This window comes from Aethalodelphis obliquidens, unplaced genomic scaffold, assembly GCF_003676395.1.
Source record: "Aethalodelphis obliquidens isolate GAN/ISIS:26980383/991018 unplaced genomic scaffold, ASM367639v1 scaffold109, whole genome shotgun sequence".
NCBI lineage: Eukaryota > Metazoa > Chordata > Mammalia > Artiodactyla > Delphinidae > Aethalodelphis > Aethalodelphis obliquidens.
In genome coordinates, this window is record NW_020838053.1 from 2,094,387 (window position 1) to 2,120,652 (window position 26,266).

At 46.2% G+C, this 26,266-nt stretch overlaps 1 protein-coding gene across 2 annotated transcripts in view; it reads right to left on the reverse strand.

Annotated features, from left to right (window-relative positions):
- LMX1A (LIM homeobox transcription factor 1 alpha) overlaps window positions 1-26,266 on the reverse strand; it is a 150,779-nt gene that overhangs the window by 41,961 nt on the left and 82,552 nt on the right. For both annotated transcript variants that reach the window (XM_027096852.1, XM_027096853.1), the window contains exon 4: window positions 4,123-4,355. In XM_027096852.1, the coding sequence (XP_026952653.1) occupies window positions 4,123-4,355 (233 nt within the window). The remainder of the gene's footprint in view (window positions 1-4,122; window positions 4,356-26,266) is intronic.

Here is a 26,266-nt window from a genome sequence, read left to right on the forward strand (position 1 = left end):
TCAACTAAAACCCCACGTGAAATTCCATGAAAAGAGGCCCCACTGCATATAATTACTGTTGAATTTGGGAACCCAATGGCTAGATCTCATCTTGCTGACTTTGTACTGTTCTGTTAGCTTGTCAAAATCTTATTGAACATCGCGAATATCAGCGGCCACACCAGCACTCCCTGCCAGGTTTGTGTCATCTGCAAATAGAATAATCCTGCTTTCCGTGTCTTCATCCAAACCATTGATAAAAACGTTAAAGATGACAAGTCATTCAATCATTCACTCAACAAATACTTAATCAAGCACCTACAATATGTAAAACACTCAGGACAGAAATGAGAGGAAAAATTGTATCTGTATTGGGACAGATCCTAAAATTGTTTGCTTTCTGTAAATACGAGGTGGACTTCTTTTCTTGAAGATCTAACTCAACTCATTAGGTACTTATTGATCACTTACTCTTCTCTTGGCATCATGCTAAGCTTTGTTAAAGGAACAAAGGAATTAAAAGCTACAACCCTATTCTCTAGAAGCTGTTTCTCTCATTAGTGACGATGGCGCACGGCGCACCAAACATTTCATGTTGCAACATTTATGTAATTGACAAAATTAGTGATACAGACAACATATTTGATTCTGATTGAGACTTTGTCATTTCCTTTAAAGCTGCAAAAACAATGATAGATTTTAGAGCTGAAGGGGGCAACAGAGGTCTTCTGGCACCATCCTCCCCTCCCACCTCGCCAATATTACTTACAACAATTGGGTATCTCCTGAGTAGTTACACTGTGTTAGACCTTATAATTAGAATAACATCGTAACATCCCCTATGTTGAGTCAAAATTACTTCCCTTTGCCTTTTCATCTATAGTATAAATACTCAATGATTTTGTTAAAGAATTGAATGAATTCTAATTCTTCTCTCTGAAGCTAGAAAAAAAAACAGGTCGGGTCCAACCATTTGAAGGCAATAATTATGTCCTTATTTAGTCTTTACTTTTCTAGCCTAAATATCTCCAGTTCCTTCATCTGACGTGGGTTGGAGACCTCCCCACCCCCATGCCATTCTTGTCATTCATAGCCTGACACCATGCCTGGCATAAAGCAAGCACTCAAGATACGTCTACTGAACAAATGAATACATGAATAAGCGAACTGGAAAGCTCCAGTTTGTGAATATCAGCCTCAGAAAGAAATGCCTGGAACTACAAAACGTATCGCTGAAAATGTGGTTGGAAAAGTGGACCCACTGCAGTTTGCTTACTCTGAACATTATACTTTTTTTAAAATTGAAGTATAGTAGATTTACAATGTTGTGTTAATTTCTGCTGTACAACAAAGTGATTCAGTTATACATATACATACATTCTTTTAAAAATTCTTTTCCATTATAGTTTATCACAGGATATTGAATACAGTTCCCTGTGCTATACAGTAGGACCTTGTTGTTTATCCATTCTATATATAATAGTTTCTGGGTTTTTTTGTTTGTTTGGTTGGTTTTTTTTGCAGTATGCGGGCCTCTCACTGTTGTGGCCTCTCCCGTTGCAGAGCACAGGCTCCGGACGCGCAGGCTCAGTGGCCATGGCTCATGGGCCCAGCCGCTCCGCAGCATTTGGGATCTTCCCGGACCGGGGCACGAACCTGTGTCCCCTGCATCGGCAGGTGGACTCTCAACCACTGCGCCACCAGGGAAGCCCAATATATATAATAGTTTGTATCTGCTAATCCCAAACTCCCAATCCCTCCGTTCTCCAGTCCCCACCCCCTTGGCAACAACAAGTCTTTGAACATTATACTTTTAACACTCCTTAGATCCAACTTCTTTTTGTCTTTGCACATGGGGAGAGGGCAATACACTAGTGACTCATACTGTCTGTAGCCAATTAAAATCTGTAACTGGAAAACACTGGTCAAGACCCACACAATTTCTAGCAAGAAAAGCTAGACCACAGCATTTATTTCCATGTGAGAAAGAATGGTATGTCCTTCTGTGTCTGCATGTCTTTCTGAGGTCATGCTGGTATTTTGATCACCGTAGCACCTAAGCCCCTCGGGAATTTGAAGATTACGCAATATTCTGCAGAAGAGACCTAGTGAGTGGGTACAGCATGACACCGAAAGGAAAAGTAGGATGAGATAACCTACTAAGTGGAGGCCATGAAGCTCAGTTTAGGATGGGCCCAGTTACCCAAGAGTGAGACGTTGAATATTTCAGTGGCAGTGTTACCGACAAGGAGAAATTTCCCTCAGATTAAAACATCCAGGAAAATTTAAGTCTAATGAATCCAATAGAAGTTGGGATTGCCCTGGTGTCAGCTTACTTGTGGCTGCAAGCGGAGTCAGGCAAGAAGAACCAGCTGGGAGGTAAAGGAAGCAAAACACAACTGCGATGAAGATGCCAACACCAGCAGGCACTTGGTAAATAAGCACCAGCACTTACATACATTTATCTTTTATTGCCCCAAATAAAATGATTAGGTGGGCACAATATTCACCATTTTACAGCCGTGGAGGCTGAGGCTGAGAGAGGTTCCGAAACATGCCCAAAGTCACACAGATCTAAGTGGTGCAGTCAGAATGCCCACCTGACTACCTCCAAAGCTCTCGGACTCAAGCATCGCGCCGTAGGACTTCCGTTCCATGTGTTTATTCATCCTTTAACACAGATTTTGTCAAGCACCCTCAGCGTTCCAGGCGTGTGCTAAGCCCCGTGGATACAGTGGTAAAAAAGACACACACGGTCCCTCATGGGGCTTAGCACTCCGGCAAGGACAACAAACAGCTAGGCAAGCAACTCCAATCAAGTAGGATCCATCTCACGGCAGGAGAGGTGAAGGGTAAACTCACCCGGCACATGGGAATAGGAGTCTTCCTCGATGAAGCAGGCCTTAGAAAGAGGCTTAAAAGATATGCAAGCAAGACAAAAGAGTGAGGGAAAGAGGCAGAGAGGGAAGAAACGTTTAAGATGTGGACGTGAGTGGAGACACTGGTGTCTGCTGAGTGTAGAGGGGAGGGCTCAGGGGCTCCCACGAGGTTGAAGAGCTGGGCAGAGTGAGATTCCAGAGGCCTTGTAAGCCATAGGAAGGCGTTTGGAACTGGACTGTAATCGGCAGTGGCAAAAACCAGTAAGTTTACATGGATATCACCTAATTGGGTCTCCAGATTCTTCCAGGAAAACGGAGGCCAGGCTAAGACACACGCTGCCCTGTGGGACAGACATCCTGGGAAGACATTCCATGCTTCACCTGGGCTGTTTTAATTTCTCTGGCCTTGTAATACCTGCTCTAGAAGGACTCTGAACCTCTGCCATGTCTTCTCTTTTCCCTCTCCAGGGAGGGTGGGTGGGTCTTGGGTGAGTGGAACAAGTGTCTTCTAGATGCTTTCTTTATGTGACCCACCAAGCCTTAGAGATTCCAGCTTTCCCACTTGACAGATGAGGAAACAAAGGCGAGAGTAGTTCAGTGACTGCGGCAGATGGAATTATTGGTTCCAATCCATCATTCTCTTTAATAGTTTTATGAATCTTTACCCTGTCAGGGCCTCGCAGTACATGCAGTGTATTTCCCCTCCCTGGACTTCGGGTTTCATCTTCTGATTTGATTTGGCCAGTGAAATATTAGCAGCCATGATATGAGCAGAGGTTTGAAATGTGCTTGCATGGTTGAGCATGCCTTCCTGCACTTTTGCCACTGCCAGGAAATTATGCCCCAGCATAGCTGCTGTTTCTCAAGCCTGGACCCCAGCATGAACCACACAGAGCAGACTTGAACCTGGTCTACAGCCTAGAGCTAAGCTCGGCTGAGATCAGCAGATCCCAGGTGACTTGAAGACCTTCAGTGTGAAGCAAGGTCACTTCCATTAACCCAGAGACTTGTGGATGTGTGAATAAGTATTTCTGGTCGTACACCATAGAATTCGGGGGTAATTTGTTATGCAGCATCATCATGGCAATAGCTGACTGATAAGAGCTTACTCCAAGCTCACAAAGAAACTTCCTGGAATGCACAGCACTGCTCTGCCATGGGACCAGGGTGCCCTGGTGGCTGGCCCTCTAAAAGAGAAAGCAATGCAGACTGCCACCACACCCCATTCTCCCACACCGCCCCCTGCCCACCGCACGGCACTCACCTGAGTCTGAGGCTGCCGGGCTCACCAGGCTGAGTAGCTCCCTCTCCTTCTCATAGTCCCCTTTGCAGAGCAGCTGCCCCTCCTTCAGGACAAACTCATCGCCCTTCTGGAGCTGCCGCTCGCAGACACAACAGCAGAAGCAGCTCAGGTGGTACACGCTCTTCTGGGCCCGCATCACAAACTCGTTGGGCGCGATGGCCTCAAAGCAGCCCCCGCATTTGACAGCAAATAGCCTGGCAGCATGGGAGAAAGCAAAGCAAGGTCGGTGAGAAAGGTGGCTGGGTCCCAGGTCTCCTCTCAAGTCAACAACGAAAGGAACTTCAACAAGAACTGGGACAAAGAGGCTTGGAATGGAATAGCTTTTAAATCCAGATGATTTATTCCCTGAGGAGGTTGCACCAAAGAATTCAGTTAAGTTACTCTCTCAAAGGCTCAAGAAAAACAGGCTGAGAGGTGCTGGAGGAAGGGTGAGCTGAAGCCCAGCGTGTATTTGGTGTGGTCCATGGCACAGTGTTCCCAAAGGATGCCCTACAGGCTGGTGTCAGGCAGGCTGCCCAGAATCCCCAGGGGGGTGATTATGGAAACAAAATAACAATAACAAAAAGGTCCAGGCCCACTCCAATCAGCAGGCAAAAGGATGGGTCCCAGAATGTGAATTTTTAACAAGCTCCTCAGGGCATTCTGAGGTGTAATCTAGTTGAGAGATAAACTACATCCCAACTTCCCAGCCTGAGGTTCAGTGCATTCAGCCCAGCTCTCTGGACTTAACTCTCATCTCATTTCACTTACTTTCAACCAACCACGAAGAGGGTGTCTATCTATGCCAGGCGGATGCAGTAGGTACTAGTGATATTAAGGTGAATAAAAGAAAATCCCTTCCAGAAATGAGCTCAGGCTAATGGGAGAGACAAACATGTGCAAATAACTAGAGGGTCCCGGGAACACAGAAGAGAGGACAACTGTCAGGGAGTCAGCAGGGGGATTTGCATTTTATTACCCATTCAATAAATCTTGGTCAAACGGAAGACAGGAAGGTGGGCAGGCAGTAGGCCTGAAGGGGTTGGGGAGTGGATTCCCCACAGAAGGAACAGCCTGGGCAAAGGCCTGACGTCCTGCAAGTACATGCTGTCGTGGGAGCATGCTGTGTCCTCCACCAGGTTGGAGGCTGGGGGCCTGGAGAAGGGTGACAGGTGAGGCAAGTCATGACCAGATTGCACACTGGGGCTGGACAGCATCTGACAAGCAACCAGAAGCCTTTGAACAATTTTAACATGCTAAGAGCCTGTTTTAGAAAAGGAGCTCTTTGCAATGTGAAAGGTGGAGGGGAATTGGGGTTGGAGAGATGAGTGAGGGAGAGCAGCTGAGTGGTGACAAGGGGCGGCACTAAGGCAGCAGCAGGGAAGCCAGACAGGAGGGGACAGATCCAGGGCTTGGAGACTGGGAAGTGTGGGGTCGGCTCCCAGGCTCCTGGCGGCCAGAGCTGGAGGATGGTGATATGTCACCACACCTGCGCACAACGTTCCTGATTTCCTACCTCTGGGCCTTGTTATGCCTTGCCGCCCTCCTGCAAAGCCCTTTCTTCTCTGTTTAATCTACCTGAATACAACACACCCTTCAGGACACAACTGCTCCCACCTTCTCCCTGAATCCTGCCCGGACCCCCCCTACACCCCTCCGGAGTGACCGCACCTCCTCTGAACACTTTCACCATGACCTGTCTGTGCTGGTCACTGGGCAGTTATCTGGAGATGCTTCAAGACACAAGAATAGCCGATCTGGAAGCCTGGGCTCTGCCGCCCGCTCTGCAGACAGCTGTCTGCAAAACCTTGCTGTTGTTAAAGATGTGAGGCCACACAATCTCTTCCAGCTCCAAAAGTCCCAAGAGCATTGCTTCCTAATGCTGACTTAAAACATCTTAATCTTGCCTTATTATTTAATTTTCCCATGTTTATAACTTATCTTGCCAACAGCCTGTATTCCAAGAACTAGGCCTATGGAATATTTATATGCCCTACAACCTCTTGCACATGGTGGGTACTCAATAAAAGTCGATTTGATTTGACCTGTTGATTTCACCTGCTCACCCTCTTCTGAAATAAGATGTGCAAAGAGCCTGGCCTCAGAGCTGACCCACAGTAGGTTCCCAGTAAAGGTGGCCCATCTCTTCCCGGTCACCCCAGATCAGTAAGAGCTCAGGGCAGTCTATGAAAGATTAAAATCTAAAGTAGATTTCTCCGTTTCTCTTTCTCTTTTTTAAATTGCCTCATGATAACATAATTGCCTTTGTCAAAGCCTTGGGTATAAGCACAGAGATAACAGACCCTAAAAATATCTCTGGGATTCATTCATTATAGCATTCATTTTTCTATTTCCAAAATAAAGAGTTATTTTCTTTTTTAAAGTAGTAGCGCAATGGCGGGGGGGGGAAATCTCTCTCAAAAACACTCTCTGTTTGTCTCCACATACCAGAGGGGTCACTAGACATGGGAAGGTCAGATGGTATAAAGGAGAGGATGGTGCCAAGCGGAGACATAATGGGCAGAGTGAATTCATAGAGCTCCAAACACCCCTCCTCTCATCACAAAGGCAGACACAAGCTGACTCAGAGGATATCAGGGGGCTGAAGACACCCTGCTCTGCTCATGAGCCCTACCTCGGCAGGAGACAAGGAAACATAAATAACTGAAGAGCATTTTTCTATAGACAGGCCATCCGCCATGATGGCTTAAGTGTGGCCAATCCCATCTCAAAAGCTCATTCATACATTCACTCACCCGTTTAGTCTTCATTCATTCTCTCATTGATTCAGAAGCAACCACTGTGCACTACACAAGACGCTGTGTCTTAACAGGGAGGTGGGGAAAGAAAGCCCCACCCAGTAACATTCGTGTTCATAAACCAGCCTACGTGGATGTCTGTTACGTGTCAGGCACTATCGTGGGCACAGATGATAGAAAACAAAGTCGCCGTACTCCATGGAGCTCATGTGATAGTGAGAGAAACAGCAAACAAAGAAACAAACAGATAAATAATGTCTACCCAGAGGGACTGACCTTTGGGAAACAGAATATAAGAATGATACAAAGCAATGTTTCATGAATACAAAACAGAGTGGCATAAAGCCATAGTCTGTTTATAATATTTAATCACTTCTCAGCTCTAAAGCTGTACTAGTTGATGCCTAAGTCTATACACGTGCACAGTGTGTTTACCTTGGAAGCTTCCTGGATGAAGGAAAGAGTTTTGAGGGTAGAGTGGAAAAGCAGGTAAGGAGGAATTCCCAAGGAGGGAACCGGTACAAGAAAGAGGGAGGCCATTCAAACTCTTTGAGTGAAGGAAGCCAAGGCTTGGAGAAGGGATTGAAGCCGCCTCCCATGAATCTACTAGGGAACAGCCTCCCTGGACAGAGGCCAGCTTGCAGGTGACTCCAGCACAGCTCGGGATGAGAAGTGCACGTGTGGTCTCACTCTTAACCCGGACCTTGGGCCCCAACACCCATCCTCCCTGCCCTTGGCCATCAGAAGCACATTAGAAACACCCATCCTGATATACCTTCCCTCTGCCTCTCAGCTTCAGAAAGGGGGGTGAGGTTGGGAGACAGTTCAAGGGCTGGTGCGGCTCTTTCACCACCAACAAGGTATGTGACAGCCCCCAAAACAGAAGTCCAGGTACCAGCAGTCCTGCCCCTGCCCCCTCCCTTCCCCCAGCTGCCCGGGGTGGTTTTGCTCTCCGTGTCTGAACCTCAGGGCGCCCCAGGCCCTTGAACAACTGCCTTTACTCCCCTCCCCCCATGCTGGATGTTGTGCATCGGACAGAAAACCCACCCGGTTCATCCCTGGCCCGGAGTCCCTAGACACTGTTTGCCAACCTGAGCAAACGAATCCGTACTTTAACAGGAGCCGGTCAAAGGCCCTTTGTCCCCAAGCCCTCCTTCCTTCTCCTCCCCTTCCCCAGGAATGAACTGTTAAACAGACTCAAGGCAAACGCTCCCAGGAGTCAACAAGCTCTTGAGAATCCACAGCCGCAGGTGGTGGCATCTGTGCTTGTCTAACTTCCACCCTGTTAATCTCCTCCTCCCTTCTTAATTTCTTCCCCCACTCCAAAAATTTCCCCCAAATTGGAGAAGGGAGGGTTAGGGTGAGCTCAACAAAGAAATCCCACCATGTTGACTCAGGAACGGCCAGAGGAAGTGGCAGGATTGTCTGGGCTCAGATCGTGAAATGGTCATGATTGGGCGAGGGGTGGGATACAGACCCAGAAGAGGGGGGCAGTCCCATTTCTCTCCATTCTCTGCATTGGCTGCCCCGTTCTGGGTAAAGACCAGGTTGACCTCACCTTACTGCTCTGGCTCTCGTTACCCTCACTAACCCCAGGGCAACCCAAGGAGAAAAGGCACACGCAGTCCACCACCTGTGTGCCAGATGTGTACACAGCTGTATGGGTACCACTGTGGACCCAGCTGCCGACTACACACTTCCCACAAGTTGTTTTCTCTAAGGCTCAGACAAGCAGAGAAAAGGATTTGTTCAAAAGTCCAGGTCGTAATTAAAACACAGCCTGTCTCTTCCCAATGCCCTGGATGGCGGCCCCCACAGTGACTTTGGCCTCTGAATGCTAATGAGACCTCTCTCTGGGTTCAGAGCCTGGCAGCCTGCCTGTGCCCTAGAAAGCTAAGCAGGGTTTCCAGAAATGCCCAGCTCTTCTGGGCATACATAACAACTCTCAACTCTGCCCACTGTTAGAAATGCACCCACCCCTGAAATCTCTCCAGATGATTCTTTATCTCTTTGCTGCATCTGATCCCCTCACCTGTAAAATGGGGATAACAGGATCCAGCTGGGGGAGAAGCGTCCAGAGCCCAAGCTCCCTAATACTGCTCTCCTTCCTCTGCCGAGCAGTCTCCGTGGGGCAGGCGTAGGGATGGAGTGCTAAACAAGGCTGCCCTGTCCTCAGGGAGCTCACATTCTCCAGCAGGCAGCAGGCTTTCAGCCAATGACCATAGGAGGGTGTGTTTGGGGTACATAGCAGAGGATTAGCCAGAATGGCCCAAAGCAGAGCCCCATCCCCTTGGCTTGGGCTAGAGGTCACCGAATCTTCTTTCTCTTCCTTCCCTCCCTCCCTCTACACCTATTTATTCTCTTCTTCCCTCTGGCCCTTCCCCACTCCCTCTACCAGGCAGAGAAACAGAGGCTGGCTGAAATTCCATTCTATGCCTTGCCTACGTCTCTCCCAGTACAGCCATGCCTTGCCTACGTCTCTCCCAGTACAGCCACAAGCTCTAAGATGCACAACTTGTAGTTTTGGTGAGAGAGCCGGAATCAGCAGGCTCTGCCACTTCCAAGCGGTCAGTGTGACTCGGAGCTCATCACTTAATCTTTGGCAGTCTCAGTCTGCTCAGATGGAAGAGGCAATGATGAGGCTGACACTCCTGGATTACTGAGGACTAAATGAAAACAGGTATAAGGACTTTGTGACCTATAAGGAAGAGCACAATTTTTAGTTCTTTTTATTTGCCCGGCCTCCGTCTTTTGACCTTTGTGGATTGTGTTTTTTTTTTTTACCCCGAAGGTGGCTCTCTGTGCTCAAAAGTTTCCTGAGCCCTACACTGAGAGAACACTTCTTCCTCAGCAGCGGAGTCCTGCTGACTTCTCCCAGCTTTGACATGGGCATGACTTCCTCTCCAAAGAGTGTGGCACTGACCCAGGAGATGAAGCCGGGGATGCACAGCTGGCAGGGCTGCCACACAGAGCACACGCCTTAGACAAGGCACAACCTCCCACCACAATGTGCCAAGACAATGCAAGGGAAACAGTGTTTCTTGTGTTAGGTGCCACGGAGGGTAGCAAAGAAGAAAAGAAAAGGTGACCTGATTCATGGAAAGAGCACAGGACTTGATGTAGGAAGACCTGGGCTCACGGGTTCTTCTTTTACCAAGAGGCCTCAGAAAAGCCACCATCTTTTCCTGGGCCTCAGTTTTCTTATCTTTTTTTTTTTTTTTTTTTTTTTGAGAAGGGGCAGACAGCTTATTTATTTATTTATTTATTTTTGGCTGTGTTGGGTCTTCGTTTCTGTGCGAGGGCTTTCTCTAGTTGCGGCGAGCGGGGGCCACTCTTCATCGTGGTGCGCGGGCCTCTCACTGTCGCAGCCTCTCTTGTCGCAGAGCACAGGCTCCAGATGCGCAGGCTCAGTAGTTGTGGCTCACAGGCCCAGTTGCTCCGCGGCATGTGGGATCTTCCCAGACCAGGGCTCGAACCCGTGTCCCCTGCATTGGCAGGTAGATTCTCAACCACGGCGCCACCAGGGAAGCCCAGTTTTCTTATCTTTAATGGAAAAGTACTGCCCTAGATCAGTGTGTTACGTCAAGAATTTAGAGGCTGTGGAAGGGGAGAGTCTTTATTCCGCGTACCTCCTTTCAACCAGAGAAGTCCACTCTGCCGCACCTAAATCCAGGTCTCCAGATGGTGTTTCAGCATGACAGGGCCTTGCTATGGTAATTCTCCAAACAAGGTATTTTCCAGGACCATATCATTCACAGATACACCTATATATATATGCACACATATACATAAATGGAACAGGTAAGGCCAAATGAGGTTATGTATGAATGGACACACAAACACACAAAACATACATACACACACACCAGCTAAAACCAACAACTCATTCACATAGTCTCTTTCTTCCTATCTGTATGGTACAAATATATACGTACTTCCAGAAAGGATTTATATTACATATATATATAGATATATGTATATATAGATATATTTTATACAAATATACAAGAAGAAATCAATTTGCTCCTAAGGCGTGTTTGAAACCCATTAGACAGGATAATTTCTTTTTATTTTTTTTAATTTTTTATTTTTTTTTTTGTGGTACGCGGGCCTCTCACTGCTGTGGTCTCTCCCGTTGAGGAGCACAGGCTCCGGACACACAGGCTCAGCGGCCATTGCTCACGGGCCCAGCCGCTCCGCGGCATGTGGGATCTTCCCGGGCCGGGGCACGAACCCGTATCCCCTGCATTGGCAGGCGGACTCTCAACCAATGCGCCACCAGGGAAGCCCTCTTTTTTTAAAAAAAACTAATTTATTTATTTATTTTTGGCTGCATTGGGTCTTCGTTGCTGTACGTGGGCTTTCTCTAGTGGTGGCGAGCAGGGGCTACTCTTTGTTGCAGTGCGCAGGCTTCTCACTGCGGTGGCTTCTCTTGTTGCGGACCATGGGCTCTAGGGTGCGCGGGTTTCAGTAGTTGTGGTGCACGGGCTCAGTAGTTGTGGCTTGCAGGCTCTAGAGTGCAGGCTCAGTAGTTGTGCACATGGGCTTAGTTGCGCCGTGGCATGTGGGATCTTCCTGGACCAGGGCTCGAACCAGTGTCCCCTGCATTGGCAGGTGGATTCTTAACCACTGCACCACCAGGGAAGCCCATAGGCTGCATACTTTTTAAATTCACCCCCATTTTTATGATTCATGCTTTTATTATAGGGTTGGGGATCCTGCTCTGTAGCTAAGGAGATAAGAATGTTTCCAAAGCAGATATGAAGGCTTGACACTTGAGAAACTCCTAGAGAACATGTCTAAGGCAATCAAGACAGAGGCCAGACCCCTGGGAAGCAACAGCACACCCTGCGCACTGTAGGAGTTACAGCAGAAAGACGACCACGTGCCAGGACCCCTTGTGGACACCTGGACTTTGATGCTGGTTACGTGAGCTCAAGAAAATCATTCCACATTCAGAATACGGGGGTCCTAATGGTTAGAATATATTTCATCCCCCAAATTATTTTACTACAAAGAAAAAGCAGCTTGTAGAAGATAGGAAAAAAGGAAATTGGTCTTCACTGAATAGTCACTTGGTGCCAAGAACTGTGGTGCTTCTTATATTCATTACCTCACTAAATTTATGGGGTCAGAGTAAACAGGACTATTTTATGAACTCAAAGAGAGCCTTGTCATATTTCAGCTCAGCTTGGTTCACGATGCCTCTCTTCCACAAGGGAGACAGACTCTGGGAGGGCCGATCCATAGGTTCTTCTCTATACATCCTCTCTAGCACTCTCTTCACAGGAGAAATAAGTGAAAAGATCAAGCAGCTAAGACGGAGGCCTGAGCTCCCGCCAAGTTTCCTGGGTGGGCCCATGGCTTTGTAGGAGGTCCTGAGACCCTGCTGCCCACATGCAGGTGAAAGGCAGGAGTTAGGAACCAAGTTGATTCCTTCAAGCTACTCACCTCTTGGGCCCCAAAGTATCTGAAGGGATCCCCAGAAGAGCTCTCTCCTCTGTGGATTTACGTTAAGAACAAACAGTGTCCAGTAGATGCTTAGACCCAACACCACCACGCCCAAGAGTCTACTCTGATTGCAAAAAGATGGGGAAACAAGAGAATTCCTGTTGGAATCCCAGTCACTGGGGGATTTGGTGGGTCACTGTTTTCAGAATACAGGCAGAAATGTAGGTCATGGGGGTTGGACCCAGAAAGACCCAAGAAAGCCCAGCCAGAAAGACTGAGCTGTAGAAATAGCAGGACAAGGAGGCAACATGGTATTAATCAAATAAACTTAGGTCCAAGTCCCTGCTCCTCCACTTATTAGCTATGTGATCTTGATCAGGCTATGGCGGCCTTAGTTTACTCATCTATAAAATGGAAATAATAAAGGGACTTACCTCAGAGAGACACGGTAAGAATTAATTGAACTGACACATTAGAACTGCTTAGCAGAGTGCTTGGCACATGGTAAATCCGCAGTAAAAGGGTAACCCTTGGGCTTCCCTGGTGGCGCAGTGGTTGAGAGTCCGCCTGCCAATGCAGGGGACGCGGGTTCGTGCCCCGGTCCGGGAAGATCCCACATGCAGTGGAGCGGCTGCGCCCGTGAGCCATGGCCACTGAGCCTGTGCGTCCGGAGCCTGTGCTCCGCAATGGGAGAGGCCGCAACAGTGAGAGGCCCGCGTACGGAATACTAAAGAACGTGGCAGCCTCATGCAAAACCCAGATCTATCCCAGGGTAAGGGCTTTGAGACTCATGAAGGCTGAGCAGAAATATAAGGGGAGCCCCCATTATGATACTGTAGAAGGTTCCTACATCAAGAGTACGTTTGGAAAGACTGAGACCTTCATTAACCTTGACCCAGAGTACTGCATACCTCAAAGGGAGCCTCTCAAAGCCTCCGCACCATAGACAATTAAGTGGAAGGATGGAAAACAAAATAAATACACAAAAAACCCTAATGCCAACTTCAGGCCAACTGACGGGATACTGTTTTTTCCCACCAAAATAAGAAATCAGAGCCACTTTTAGCCTTGGACAGCAGACTACAGATCATGCAGCCTTTCCACAGACACTGACAACACTATTTTTAATCAGATATATGAACACTTTGGTCTAGAAAGGAGGAGGGGGTTTTTGTACAGCTCTGTAACAAGAACACAATCATCTGCCTATCACTCAGTTTCCACCCTCTCCACCAGGGGGCAGCATAGCAGCATGCATTAACTGCCATGTTGACTTGGTAACTGAGGTCATCCAGGCACCGAGACAGCGATTGGCCATATGCCAAAACTGTCTGTCGAGAAAATCTGCCGCTGGGAGTCTGGGAGACCATGTGGCTAAAAAGAAGGAGAGATGGTGAGAGAGAAGAGTATTCAAAAGTACTGGGAACCAAAAGCATGGCTTGTGGCCTTAGAAGTAGTGACACGAGCAACCTTGTCAGCTGGCTCAAGGTCTCTGTCCTTGAGGCTGAGCCAACACCACCACAATAAGCAATGGAGCCCGTGGTCCTGGGGCGGTGGGAAAGTCTGCAGGGACAATAGGAGTGGCAGGGTCTTCTATAGGAGACAGTCTCAAGACTCTGCAGTGGGGAGAAAATGGAAAACAATAAGTGGCCGGCAGAGCCAATCAGAGTCTCTGTCTCCCTGGGGCTCCTGGGGAGCTGTAAGAAGGACCATACAATGGGATGAGAACTGCTAAGTGTGATGTCTGCACGTCCCAGAGGCTCCGTGAGGCTCTGGCTTCACCGAGAAGTGCAGGATAACACAAACAGCTCATCGCTGATGGCAAACGTTGCTGGCAATGGGCAGCTTTTACCTCGAAATGGTGGACGGAGTACTTTTCTTGTTCTCACAAAGCATCTGTTCCAGAACCAGCCAGGCAGAGTGGGAAGAGCCTGGCTTTTGGAGTCTGATAGAACCTGGATTCAAGTCTTGATTCCACCTTTGAGAACTTGAGCAAGCTTTGGAGCCTCAGTTTCTTTATCTATAAAATGAGATCATAACTATCCCACAAGATGTGTTGGAGCTTAAATAAGATAATGTATCAGAAGGATCTGATACACACTAGCTGCTCTCAGTAAGTGGCAGCTCTTAACTCCCTTTACTGAAATCAATTTAACATATCTGCCCATGTACGTATTTGTATAAGATCATTTATTTCAAGACAGCCAACGGAACCAAAAATAGAACTTCATGAGCATCTCAAGGCTCTGTTCTTCATTACTATAACAAATTAAATCAAACTTCAACAAGCCTTTCATATGTTATCAGAGAAGAGACAAATGGACAAATATGAAAGGACAAATACTCGAGAGGAAACAGGGTGCATTTCATTCAGGCAACCATGGCTATGGTCTACCCTAACCCAAAGTCAATATTGACATTAGCCAACCAGTGGCGACCAACACCCACTTTCATTGCCCAACACCCAACATATGTTCAGGAAGTTGGCAGCTCCATGTTTGACCAACCAGAGCCAACAGTTGCTATTTGGTTAATGCTGACATTATCTGACAAATGTTTGGAACAGACCCTTTGCCTGTATCACTTCAGTTCTCAGATGACTGCCTCTCATGGAGGCTGCTGGCCACTGTATGGACCTACACTGAGATGCCCATATTCTTGCCTTGTGCCCCTAACTGTCAGACCCCCCCACCCCAAGATTAGTCCACCTCCCCCCTCATTTTATAAATGGAAAGAAACCAAGGCCAGAGAAGGAGCAGTGACTACCCCTGACCACAGAGAAAGTTCAGATTATTGACGCTCGGTTAACAATCAAGAAATAAGAGAGGTTATAACATGGCCCAGCTAGGGATGGAAACGTGTCCCCCAGGCTCTTAAGCAGTGCCCTAACCAGCTGAATGAGCAGACAGTGTTCGTCAGTGAGCCTCTCCTGCTTAGAAGCTCTCGCTTTCCCCTCTCCCTCTTCTTTGCCGAAACCTGGGAAGCTGACTACCAGTCAGGCCATGGAGCAAAAGACTGCGGTGAAAGCATGGATTCCAATAACCCAAGCCAAGGTGGCACGATTTATATTACAGACTTTCCATATTGTCACACAGACATGCAAAATGGCAAGAAACATAAAACAGACATACAGAAAATACATGTTTCCTTTTTAGGGAATTAAAGGTTTGGTTTCCTTTGAAAAATGTCAGTTTTCCTTTCCCTTCATCCTCATTAGCCTCCTGGGACACTCTTAAACATACCCAGCAAAGAACAGAGCAGAGGGAATGAGGTATTTTTAGCTGATATTCTGGGCACAGATTCCTATTGTTCCACAATTTTTGGCTTGACTGGATGGCACGTGGCCAATATAATGTATACGCTTACAAAGAATGTATGTTTCCTGGGCTCTGTGTGTGTGTGTGTGTGTGTGTGTGTGTGTGTGTGTGTGTGTGTATTAATAGTAAGAAGGACAAGGACATTATTGATGATGTTTTGATGGGAAAGATTCTGAGATCCCAGCAGGGGTAACACCGAGCTCTCCATGAATCCCATTTGCTTTTTGTCACCATCACTTTTCATTATTACCGCTGTGCTATATGTCCAAAAAAAAAAAGAAAAAGCCATGTTGTCACAATCCAAAGCTCCTCATAGAACCAACTGATATCAACTGCACTATATTAGGAACTAGATGGATTCTGAAGACCAGCGATGACGTTCTAAATCATCTGGTGCAGTGACCAGCACACGATAAATGTTTAAAACCGTGGTCCCCAACCTTTTTTGGCACCAGGGACCAGTTTCATGGAAGACAATTTTTCCTCGGACAGGGTTGGGGGGGATAGGGTTCAGGCGGTGACGTGAGCAATGGGGGCAATGGCGAGCGGCAGGTGAAGCTTTGCTCACTTACCCGTCGCTCACCTCCTGTCGTGCGGCATGGTTCCTAACGGGCCGGGGACCAGCACTGATCCGTGGTCCGGGGATTGGGGGCGACCCCTGGTTTAAAACATTACCAGTCACTACTATCCTTCTCCTCAGTTGTAATACTTCTCCTCAAGGATCACCCACTCTTGGGCGAAGGGGAGACAAGGAAAGACAAACACTGACTGACCATCTGAGTAAAAATCTCCCACTGTGGCATAAAAGCCAAAGGGAGCACCACGTAGGACTTTCCCTTTCCATGTGAGGGGTGGAAAATATCTCCGGATAATCTGAATTTCCAGAATGCCTTTAGTTCAAAGATCTCAAAGCATGTGCAATCTTATGTAACATCTCAGCTCTGAAGTAAAGGGGGGGTGTGTGTCAGATTTTATTATCTAGTATCTTCATCACACAGAAAACTGGCATCACAGCAGGGTGTGGCATTTTGGGTGTATAACAGCACCAAAATTCAGCAATGGTGGAGCCCAGAGTAAAAAAAAAAAAAACGTGTCCTGAACCTCTGACGCAGCCTCTTTCCCATAACATTGCATTGCTTTCCTTTTGACTTCGACTCCGTATATCTTGAGAGCTCCAGAAGAAAGGTTTCAACAAAGTATGACCCAATGGAAGGGAGACAGTTTTTATCTATTTTATTTTTTTTATTCTATTTTATTTTTTCTTTTTACCCTTCAACATTTTACCCTTTTTTATCCTTCATCTCTCTCCTCACCCATTAAAAACTGGAAGACACCACACCCATCAGGGGGGCTACTATCAAACGTGGAAAATAACAAGTTTGGTGAGGAGAAATTGGAACGCTTGTGCACTATGGACTGCAAAATGGTGCAGCTGCTACAGAAAACAGTATGGTAGTTCCACAAAAAGTTAAAAATACGATGACCATATGATCCAACAATTCTACTTCTAGGTATATACCCAAAATAATTTAAAGCAGAGACTCAGATGTCTGTATATTCATATTCATACCAGCATTATTTATAATAGCCAAAAAGGGAAAGCAACCCATGTGTCCATCAACAGATGAATGGATAAACATACTTTGGAATGTATTGGAATATTATTCAGCATTAAAAAGGAAGGAAATTCTGATACATACTATAACATAATAAGGATATTATGCTAAATGAAATAAGCCACTCACAAAAGGACAAATATTATATGATTTCACTCAGATAACCTCAGTAGGCAAATTCATGAAGACAGAAAGTAAAATAGTGGTTGTCAGTGGGTAGAGAAAGGAGGAATTGGGAAGTTATGGTTTAATGGGTAAAAAGTTTCAGTTTTGAAAGATGAAAAGAATTCTGTGATTGGATGGTAGTAACGGTTGCCCAACAATGTGATGTACTTAATGCCACTGAACTGTACACTTAAAAATGGTTGAGATGGTAAATTTTATGTCATGTGTATTTTACCACAGTTTTTAAAAAATTAATTAAAAAAACTGGAAGACACAATGATTGTTCATACTCTACCTCCTGTAACCAAAATCTAAGTGACTGTGTTCCCAGTTGAAAATCTCACCTGCGCAGGCTCCCTTGCAGCTAGGAGTGGCTACGTGAAGCAGTACATGGGGTTCTAATGGGGGTGGAGGTATAAGCAGGAAGTTCTGGAAAAGCTATTGTTCTCTTGATGAAATGAGACAGCCTCAGTGGGTGCGTACATTTTGCTCTTCACTCTTTCCCTATTTCTGTCCGGAACTAAAATATAACATCTGGAGATGAAACAGCCATTATGGTACCAAAAGGATGAAAGCTGTCTGTTAAGGATGCAAAGCAAGAGAAGAGAAGCCTGGATCCTTGAAGACTTGTATGAGCAGTTGCACCATCCTTGGACTCCCTACTTCTTGACTCCCTTTCAGTGAGAAAAATAAAATCCCTTTTTAATTAACCCACTGTAGTCAGGATACAGTTATATAAAGCCAAGTATTTTGAAGGACTTCCTCATCCCATCCAAGCTCTATCTAGGGCAACTTCTCCACTTAGACACTAGACTTCACCACTTCCAGCTTACTCAAAAGCTATGTCATATATTTTCCCTCTCTGTAAACATTTTAATATATTTTTTAAATTTCTCCAGTGTTTGGAAAAAAATTATCCTTCTTTTGATCCTACTTCCTCTACCAACTATGTCCTAATTTGTTGACAAACTTCATAGAAAAAATTCAAAAAGAAATTACTTCTGTTTTCTTTTTTTTAAAAACAAATTTATTTATTTTATTTATTTATTTTTGGCTGTGTTGGGTCTTCGTTGCTGCGTATGGGCTTTCTCTAGTTGCAGTAGGGTGAGCTATTCTTCGTTGCAGTGCATGGGCTTCTCATTGCAGTGGCTTCTCTTGTGGAGCAGGGGCCCTAGGCTTGTGGGCTTCAGTGGCTGTGGCACGCAGGCTCAGTAGTTGTGGCATGCAGGCTCTAGAGCGCAGGCTCAGTAGTCGTGGCGCATGGGCTTAGTTGCTCTGTGGCATGTGGGTTCTTCCCGGACCAGGGCTCGAACCCGTGTCCCCTGCATTGGCAGGCAGATTCTTAACCACTGCGCCACCAGGAAAGCCCCTACTTCTGTTTTCTATCTCTAGTTCCTCTCCTTCTACTCTCTCTTATGGCCAATCCAATCAGGCACTTATTCTACTCTTACTAACAAAACTTTCCTGTAAAAGTCACTCATGGCCTCCATATTTCTCAGTCTTCATCTCACTCAGCCCATCAGCAGCATTTGACACTGGGATCACTTGGCTTTCAGGACCATTCACTCTCTGGTTTTCTTCCTATCTCACTGGTCACTCCTTCTTGGTCTTCTTTCTAGTTTCCCTCATCTCCCTAACCTAGAAATATTTCATCCCCTTCTCTGTCTAGACTCATCGTCCTTGGTGATCTTATCCAATCTCATTACTTTAAGTATCATGTATCTGCTAAATTACTTTGATTTCTATCTCCACCCCAGATCACTCTCCTAAATCGAACTTATATATCCACTCAATATCTTCACTTGGATTTCTAAATCTCAAACTTCAAACTAAAGTAGAATTCCTGATCTTTTCCCACCTACCTCACCCTGACTCAAATCTGCTCCAACTAACCAGTCTCCACTCTTCTGTTGATGAACGGCACCTACATCTTTCCTGTTGCTCAAGACAAATATCTCGTAATTATTCTTGACTCCTCTCTCCCACACGCCTCATATTCAAACTGTCAACAAGCCATTTCTGCTCCACCTTGAAAGTATAACCAGAATCTGATCACTTATCTCCATTACTCCTTCTGTGGGCCGTGCTTCCATCATATTTTCCCTGGATTACCTCAACAGCTTCCTAAATGGACCACCTGCTTCTTCTTGCCACCTGCCAGGTTGATTTTCAACCCAGAAATCAGGGCGATCCCATTAAGAACTAAATTAGAACATGTCACTCATCTGCTCAAAACTTATTCCCATTTTATAGATGAGAAAATAGAAGCTTGTGAAGGTTTAAGTAATTTGCCCAACTTTACACAGATAGTCATTGGGGGCAGGGGGCAGGATTCAAATCAAGTCTGCCAAGGCTAAAACCCACCAAAGATCCATTGTATCATTGTTTAACTTAGCTCTGAGGGCTGCCTCATCAAATGGTAGGATGGTACCTTACAAATGTAGTCTATGTGACTACAAGGCAATGCTTATCAACCACCGTTACCAACCCAAGCTCCAGATAAGGTAGAGGTAGATGAATGAGGTTCACCTACACCTATATTGCAATATCAGTAAACTCTACTGAAATATTATACCTAGAAAGGAAAGGCCAGATGTTGCCCTCCACTTCTTGAGAGAGAGCCCAGGCTCTGAGATCAAAGGCCCAGGCCAGGTGTCACCCAGAAGAGCATCAGCCTTGGAACTTGTGTGAGAAACAAGCGAGTGGGAATTGGGGAAAAACAGAAAAGCCAGGAGGAACAGTGGCGAGTGTGAAGCACCAGCCAACAAACCTCCACCCCAACCACAATATTCGTGTGCAAGTCTGGGATATAATTTTCATCTTGGATGCCTTTCATATGGCTCTGCTCCCCACAGCCAGCCCCATTCAGAGGATTAGAGAACAGGGACAGACATGAGGAGCTAAAGAACCACAAAAATCTCTGTGAAACAGGATTCCTGGCTTGGAATCACAGTGACCAGTTATGTGTACAAGTTATGTGGACAGATGTGAGTGCATACACACACACACACTCCCTTAGATTGGGGATCCAGTTCGGTTTCATAGCAGACTACGGCCAGAAGTTAAAAAAAATAATTTATAACAACCCCTCCCTACCATGGGAATAAATAATGACCAGCTAGGGTGTCCCCAAGCCAGAGGAAGTCTTGAAGGGAACGTGAGCTTTTAGGGGTGTCTCCGTTCCACTTAGGGCAGTGAGCTCTCAGAGTCTATAAGAAGGGATCAAAGGGAGGATGGTAATAAAGTAGGCCACCACTTCCCTGCTTCTCAGAGACTCCGGGTTCCCAGGTAGAATTTTAAGGACAGTTAGGAATTTGAAGACCAGTTCTTCCAAGCCAAAACCTAAGGCTGGAGGGACCTCGTGCCGGTGACAGGAGAAATGCCTGCCTTCAGTACTGGGTGCTAGGCAGATTACTTCAACCAGGCACAAAGACAGGGGTTTGTGTTTCATTTGGGCAAGGGAGTAGGCAGAGGAGCTTTCGCGAAGATGCCTCTCAAAAGGCCTGTAGACCTTGCCCCAGTCCACCAGGAAGAAGGGACTTCTAAGGAAAAGGCAAGAATTATTTTGCACTTGAACATGAGTGTTTCTCCGAGCCCTGCTTATTTCTCCACTGTGAGGAAGGAGCTGCATATACTGGCATCAATCTCCATCCCAACTGTACCAAGAAGAGCCGCACGGGAAGAACATTTGGTAATTGTTATTGTCACTGAAACATATTGCTACCTAGACTATAGTCGTGGGCTGAATCCCTCTAAGAACAGGTCAGTAGCCCCGCGAAAAAAGAGTTCTTTGTCCAAACTGCAGCCATGGGAGGGGAAGAGAAAAAGAGGGGGAACATACACCACAACACATCTTCACCAACCAGAAAACAACATAAAGGTCATGACCAACTAATTTATGGCCACGCCTGGGGAAAATATAATGAATTTTGCAGCATTCCTCACAAAGGGACACAAGGTCTTCACAACTTGCAAATATTGAAAAGGAAGTTGGGAAACTCGAATTATAGATCCTTATGGAAAAGGTTTTATTCACACATATAACAAATAACTGTGTAGTGCCTACGATTCTAGCTGCGGATATCGAGGCACCATTCTAGGTGCTAGAAATATAACAGTGAACAAACCAGGCAAAATCCCAGCCCTTGGAGTTTACATTTGATTGAAAACAAACAGACGCCAAATAGAATGTCAGATGAGTGCAGTAGATTAAAAGGAAGGCATACAAGAGGATGGGAAGCGTGCCAGGGTGAGGAGTTGTAATTTTCACTGAGTAGCTGACGTTTGAGCAAAAATCTGAAGGAGCTGGTGAAGTAAGTGAGCCTTACCACTACCTGTGGGAAGAACCTTCCCCGCAGAGAGAACAGCAGGTGCAGAGGCCCTGGGGTAGAAGCAGGAAACAGCATGGAGTCCAGTGTGGCTGGATGATGTGGGCAAGGGGTAGAGTGGTAAGAGCTGTGACTGGAGAAGTTATGGGGGAGAGGCTAGATAGGCCACAGAGGACCTTGCAGATGACAGTGGGGACTTCAACTTTTCCTGCAGAAGCCAGTGGAGGGTGTTTTGCAGAGGAGTGATTTGCCGGATGAAGTTTTTCTTTTCCTTTTTCATTTATTGAGGTAAAATTCACGTAACATGTTTCAAAGGGAACTATTCAGGGGCATTCAGCACCTTCACAGTGTTGTAGAAGCACCAGCTCTATCTCATCCCAAAACATTTCCATGACTCCAAAATAAAACCCCTTAACACACTAATCAGCTTCTCCTCCCTCCATTCTCCCCTGCCCCTAAACGTGGGCAACCACTAATCTGTGTTTTGTCTCTACTGATACCTATTTTGGATATTGCATATAAATAGAATCATACAGTATGTGTCCTTTTGTGCCTGGCTTCTTTCACTTAGCATGTTTACTAGGTTCATCCACGTTGAAGCATGTGTCAGTGTTCCATTCCTTTTATGGCTAAGTAATATTCCATTGAATGGCTATACCACACTTATTTATCCATTCATCTACTGATGGACGTTTGGGCTGTTTCACCTTTTGGCTACTGGGGATGATGCTGCTATGAACATGCATGTCCATGAACTTGACTGGGTTCCTGTTTTCAATTCTTTGGGGTATAAGGATGAAGTTTTAATGGGATAAAGTTTTAATGGGATCACTGTCAGTGCTGTGTTGAGAGCTATGTGTAGGGAGGGGAAGGTCAAAAGGAGGAAAGCCAATAGGAGGTTTTTTAAATACTCCAGGTAAGAAGAGACAGACACTGAGAAGAAGTGACCAGGAGACAGGGAAAAGAACAGGAAAGTGCAGTGGACGCCAGGTGAAGGGAATGTTTCAAGGAAACAGGTGGGATGAAACCCATCCAGTGCTACTGACAAGTCCAGGAAGATGAGGACTGAGCACTGACCACCTGGCTTAGCAATGTGGGGAGGGAGGGAGGGTGGCTGGGGGAGGGGTGCAGTGGAGTGGGGGACATGGGGACACAGGGGTAAACAGCTCTTTCAAGGAGTTTTGTGAAATAGCACAGAGAAAGGGAGTGATAGCTGGAGGGGGATATAGGGTCCAGGATGGTTTCAATGGTAGTAATTATGGAATGTTTGCCCACAGGAATTGTGTGATAGGAGGGGAACCTTCAGGATGGACGTCAGAGGTAGGGGAGACATGCTGGAGCAACATCCAGCTGAAGGAGTGGGTATCCCATGGGACCCAGCACACACATGGAGTAAGAACTGGCCTTAACTTAGAGCGAGGTGAGCCTCCTGGGTGCTATAGGTAGAATTCTTGCAAAGTCATACTGAAAGGAGCCCAAGTCTGGACCACTCTGGATTGTTTGATCTAATCAAAAGCAGAGCCAAGCTTAAGTCAAAACCACATAAATCAAAGCACTAATATTTGGCAATGAATATGCCAAGTAATTTTCCTTTTTTTTTCTTAAATGGGACTTTTGAGGTAACTTTTATTTTGACTGATTGCTTGGTTGATTAAATGACAATTGATAAAAATTGGCCTTTATTAATTTTTTTTGCAATTGTAGTTTCTTTTTTTAATCTAATTTAATTTAATTTTTATACAGCAGGTTCTTATTAGTTATCTATTTTATACATATTAGTGTATATATGTCAATCGCAACCTCCAAATTCATCCCACCACCACCACCATCCCCCCTCCCCACTTTCCCCTCTTGGTATCCCTACATGTGTTGTCTACATCCACGTCTCTATTTCTGCCTTCCAAACCAGTTCATCTGTACCATTTTTCTAGATTCCACATATATGTGTTAATATACAATATTTGTTTTTCTCTCTCTGTATGACAGTCTCTAGGTCCATCCATGTCTCTACAAATGACGCAATTTCGTTCCTTTTTATGGCTAATATTCCATTATATATATGTACCATATCTCCTTTATCCATTCATCTGTCGATGGGCATTTAGGTTGCTTCCATGACCTGGCTATTGTAAACAGTGCTGTAATGAACACTGGGGTGCATGTGTCTTTTTGAATTATGGTCTTCTCTGGGTATATGCCCAGTAGTGGGATTGCTGGGTCATATGGTAATTCTATCCAAGTAATTTTCCTTTGCCTCAGATCTACACTTCTTGTGATGCTCTTGGGCTAACGTTAAAGCCACAGTCATGAATGGTGGAGCAGCTGGCTCAAGAGCGAGTGCAGAGACTGGATAAACCAAGCCCTGCACCTCACACAACATGCAAAATACTGAGGCCTTAGGAATGGCTTTGAGAGAGATTGTTACTGTCTCAGTAGGATTGCTAGTAAATATTCCCACATCTACTGCAATATGTACAAATAGGAAGTAAGGTGGAAGGGATGCTAAATGTCTTTTTATAATATAATTTAAAGGGAAATGATAGTGTAGTGGGAAGAGCACTGAAAGGCATGAGTTTGAGATCCCACTCTACCACTTACTATCCGTGTGACCTCAGTCAAGCTAACTAATTCTCTGAGCCTGAATCTCTCAACTGAAAAATGGGGTTAATGAAAACCATGTCACCAGTTTTCAGCAGCAAATGAGGGGATATCACTAAAAACAGTCTGCAAAACAGTCCACGTACCAGGTTTTATGTACATGTACATAGCCTGGTTTTAGCTATCTAGATGTGCTTCATATTTTTATGAAAATTTTTGAAAGCTATTGCAAAGACCCTATGACAGGCAACAAGAATCTCTAGAAGGGAGCCATGCTTTCTATATACTGGACCCAAAGTCGAAGAACAGGACAGAGAGAAATCCCCAACAGCTCAGGTGTGTGGCTTCTTCAAGAGCCTAGACTCATCACCTCATCCCTGGCTAAGCCACCAGAGGCTCACCAAGAGCTACCCAGGGATGGATCTCCTGTTTCATCATTTACCCCCATTACCTCTTTAAGCACACGTCAGTCCCTTGGAGGGTTTGAGACAAAAGAGGGTGAGATACTCTGGACTCTCAATTTGGAGACTGGCTCCAGAGGGTGTTACCTGTCTCAGTGCTGAGAGCAGGACTACATGGGAATACCCTGCTGAGAACCAGCTTCTCAAAGGCCTGTTTGTATGTCCATCCCCACACTAGAGACTGCCTGGTCAGAGTTCAGCAAACTAATAGAATAAACGTGGGAACTGTCCCTGCACCGAAGGACATCAGGATTTCAGCCCCACTAGACACCTCCCCAGGCGACCCTCCAGGTCAGCACTGCCCAACAGAACTTTCTGCAATGATATAAATGCCCTATATATGTGCTATCCAGTATGGTGGCCATGAGCCAATTTCACATGCTCCTAGAGAAAGTGTTAAGATGCTTGAAGGTGAGGCAAAAGCAGGAATGTGAAGACCCTGGTGTGTTCTTAGTCACAGTTGCATCCTGCCCCCTCGACTATGTGGCATGGCTTCTGTCTTCTCAGCAAACGAAAACCTGCCCGGCCTTTAAGGGTCAGCTCATGCCTCAAGCACCGCTGTGAAGTCATCCTTGCCCGTTCGGCGCTCTCTGTGGCTCACGTGGGTACACTGAAAACAAGAGCTACAGAAACTCACAGAAGACTCAGGAAACTTCCAGTTGGGGACGATCAAGGCAGTATTCTCCAAAGAAATGATGACTTAAACGAGAACCTTAAATAATCAGTAGAAAACCTGAACGGCCTGTCACAGTGTCATACGTGCCAAGTGGAGACTCTAGAGTGAGCTGGGATGCAGAGACAAAAAGCCCAAGGTGAGGTAAGCAGGTAAAAAGGTAGACTAGCTTGACTGCTACCTGCCTGGCACAGAGGAGTATCAAGAGATAAAATATGAAATGTGTGTTTCCTGCGAGATGGGAGGCCGTCTTGAGCCAGAGAGAGAGGGCCTTGAATGCTAAGGAGAGTCTGACCTCTATTTCATAGGAAATGGGAGTCCACACGTTTTTGAGCAGAGACAAGCAGCGCCGTAGGAGGAACTCTGTCAGGCCAGCATGCAGGATAGATGCAAAAGAATCCTGCGGAGGCGTGGACTACTGCCATCTCATATCCCACACACTTCTGTTTCCCAGGAGTGACTTCTCCCCTTCCAGCAGTTTCGAGCCCAGTGACCCTTGCCTTTTCTGCCAGTGGAGGAACACCACAGCAGACACCGTTGGTTGCCTTCCCAGTCACCACTTCTACCTCACTAAGGGAACCCCAATGTTGATGGGCAGCAATGTACCCCGTTCCAGGGAGAAGTCGCGAGTAATCTTAGCCAGGCAGACCAATCTCTCCCCGTTTGCCGGTGACCAACCTGGGGGTGGGTGGGTACGTGGCCAAAGAGATATAAGGGGAAGTCTGCTGGGGACTTCAAAGAAAGATTTTCCTCTCAGA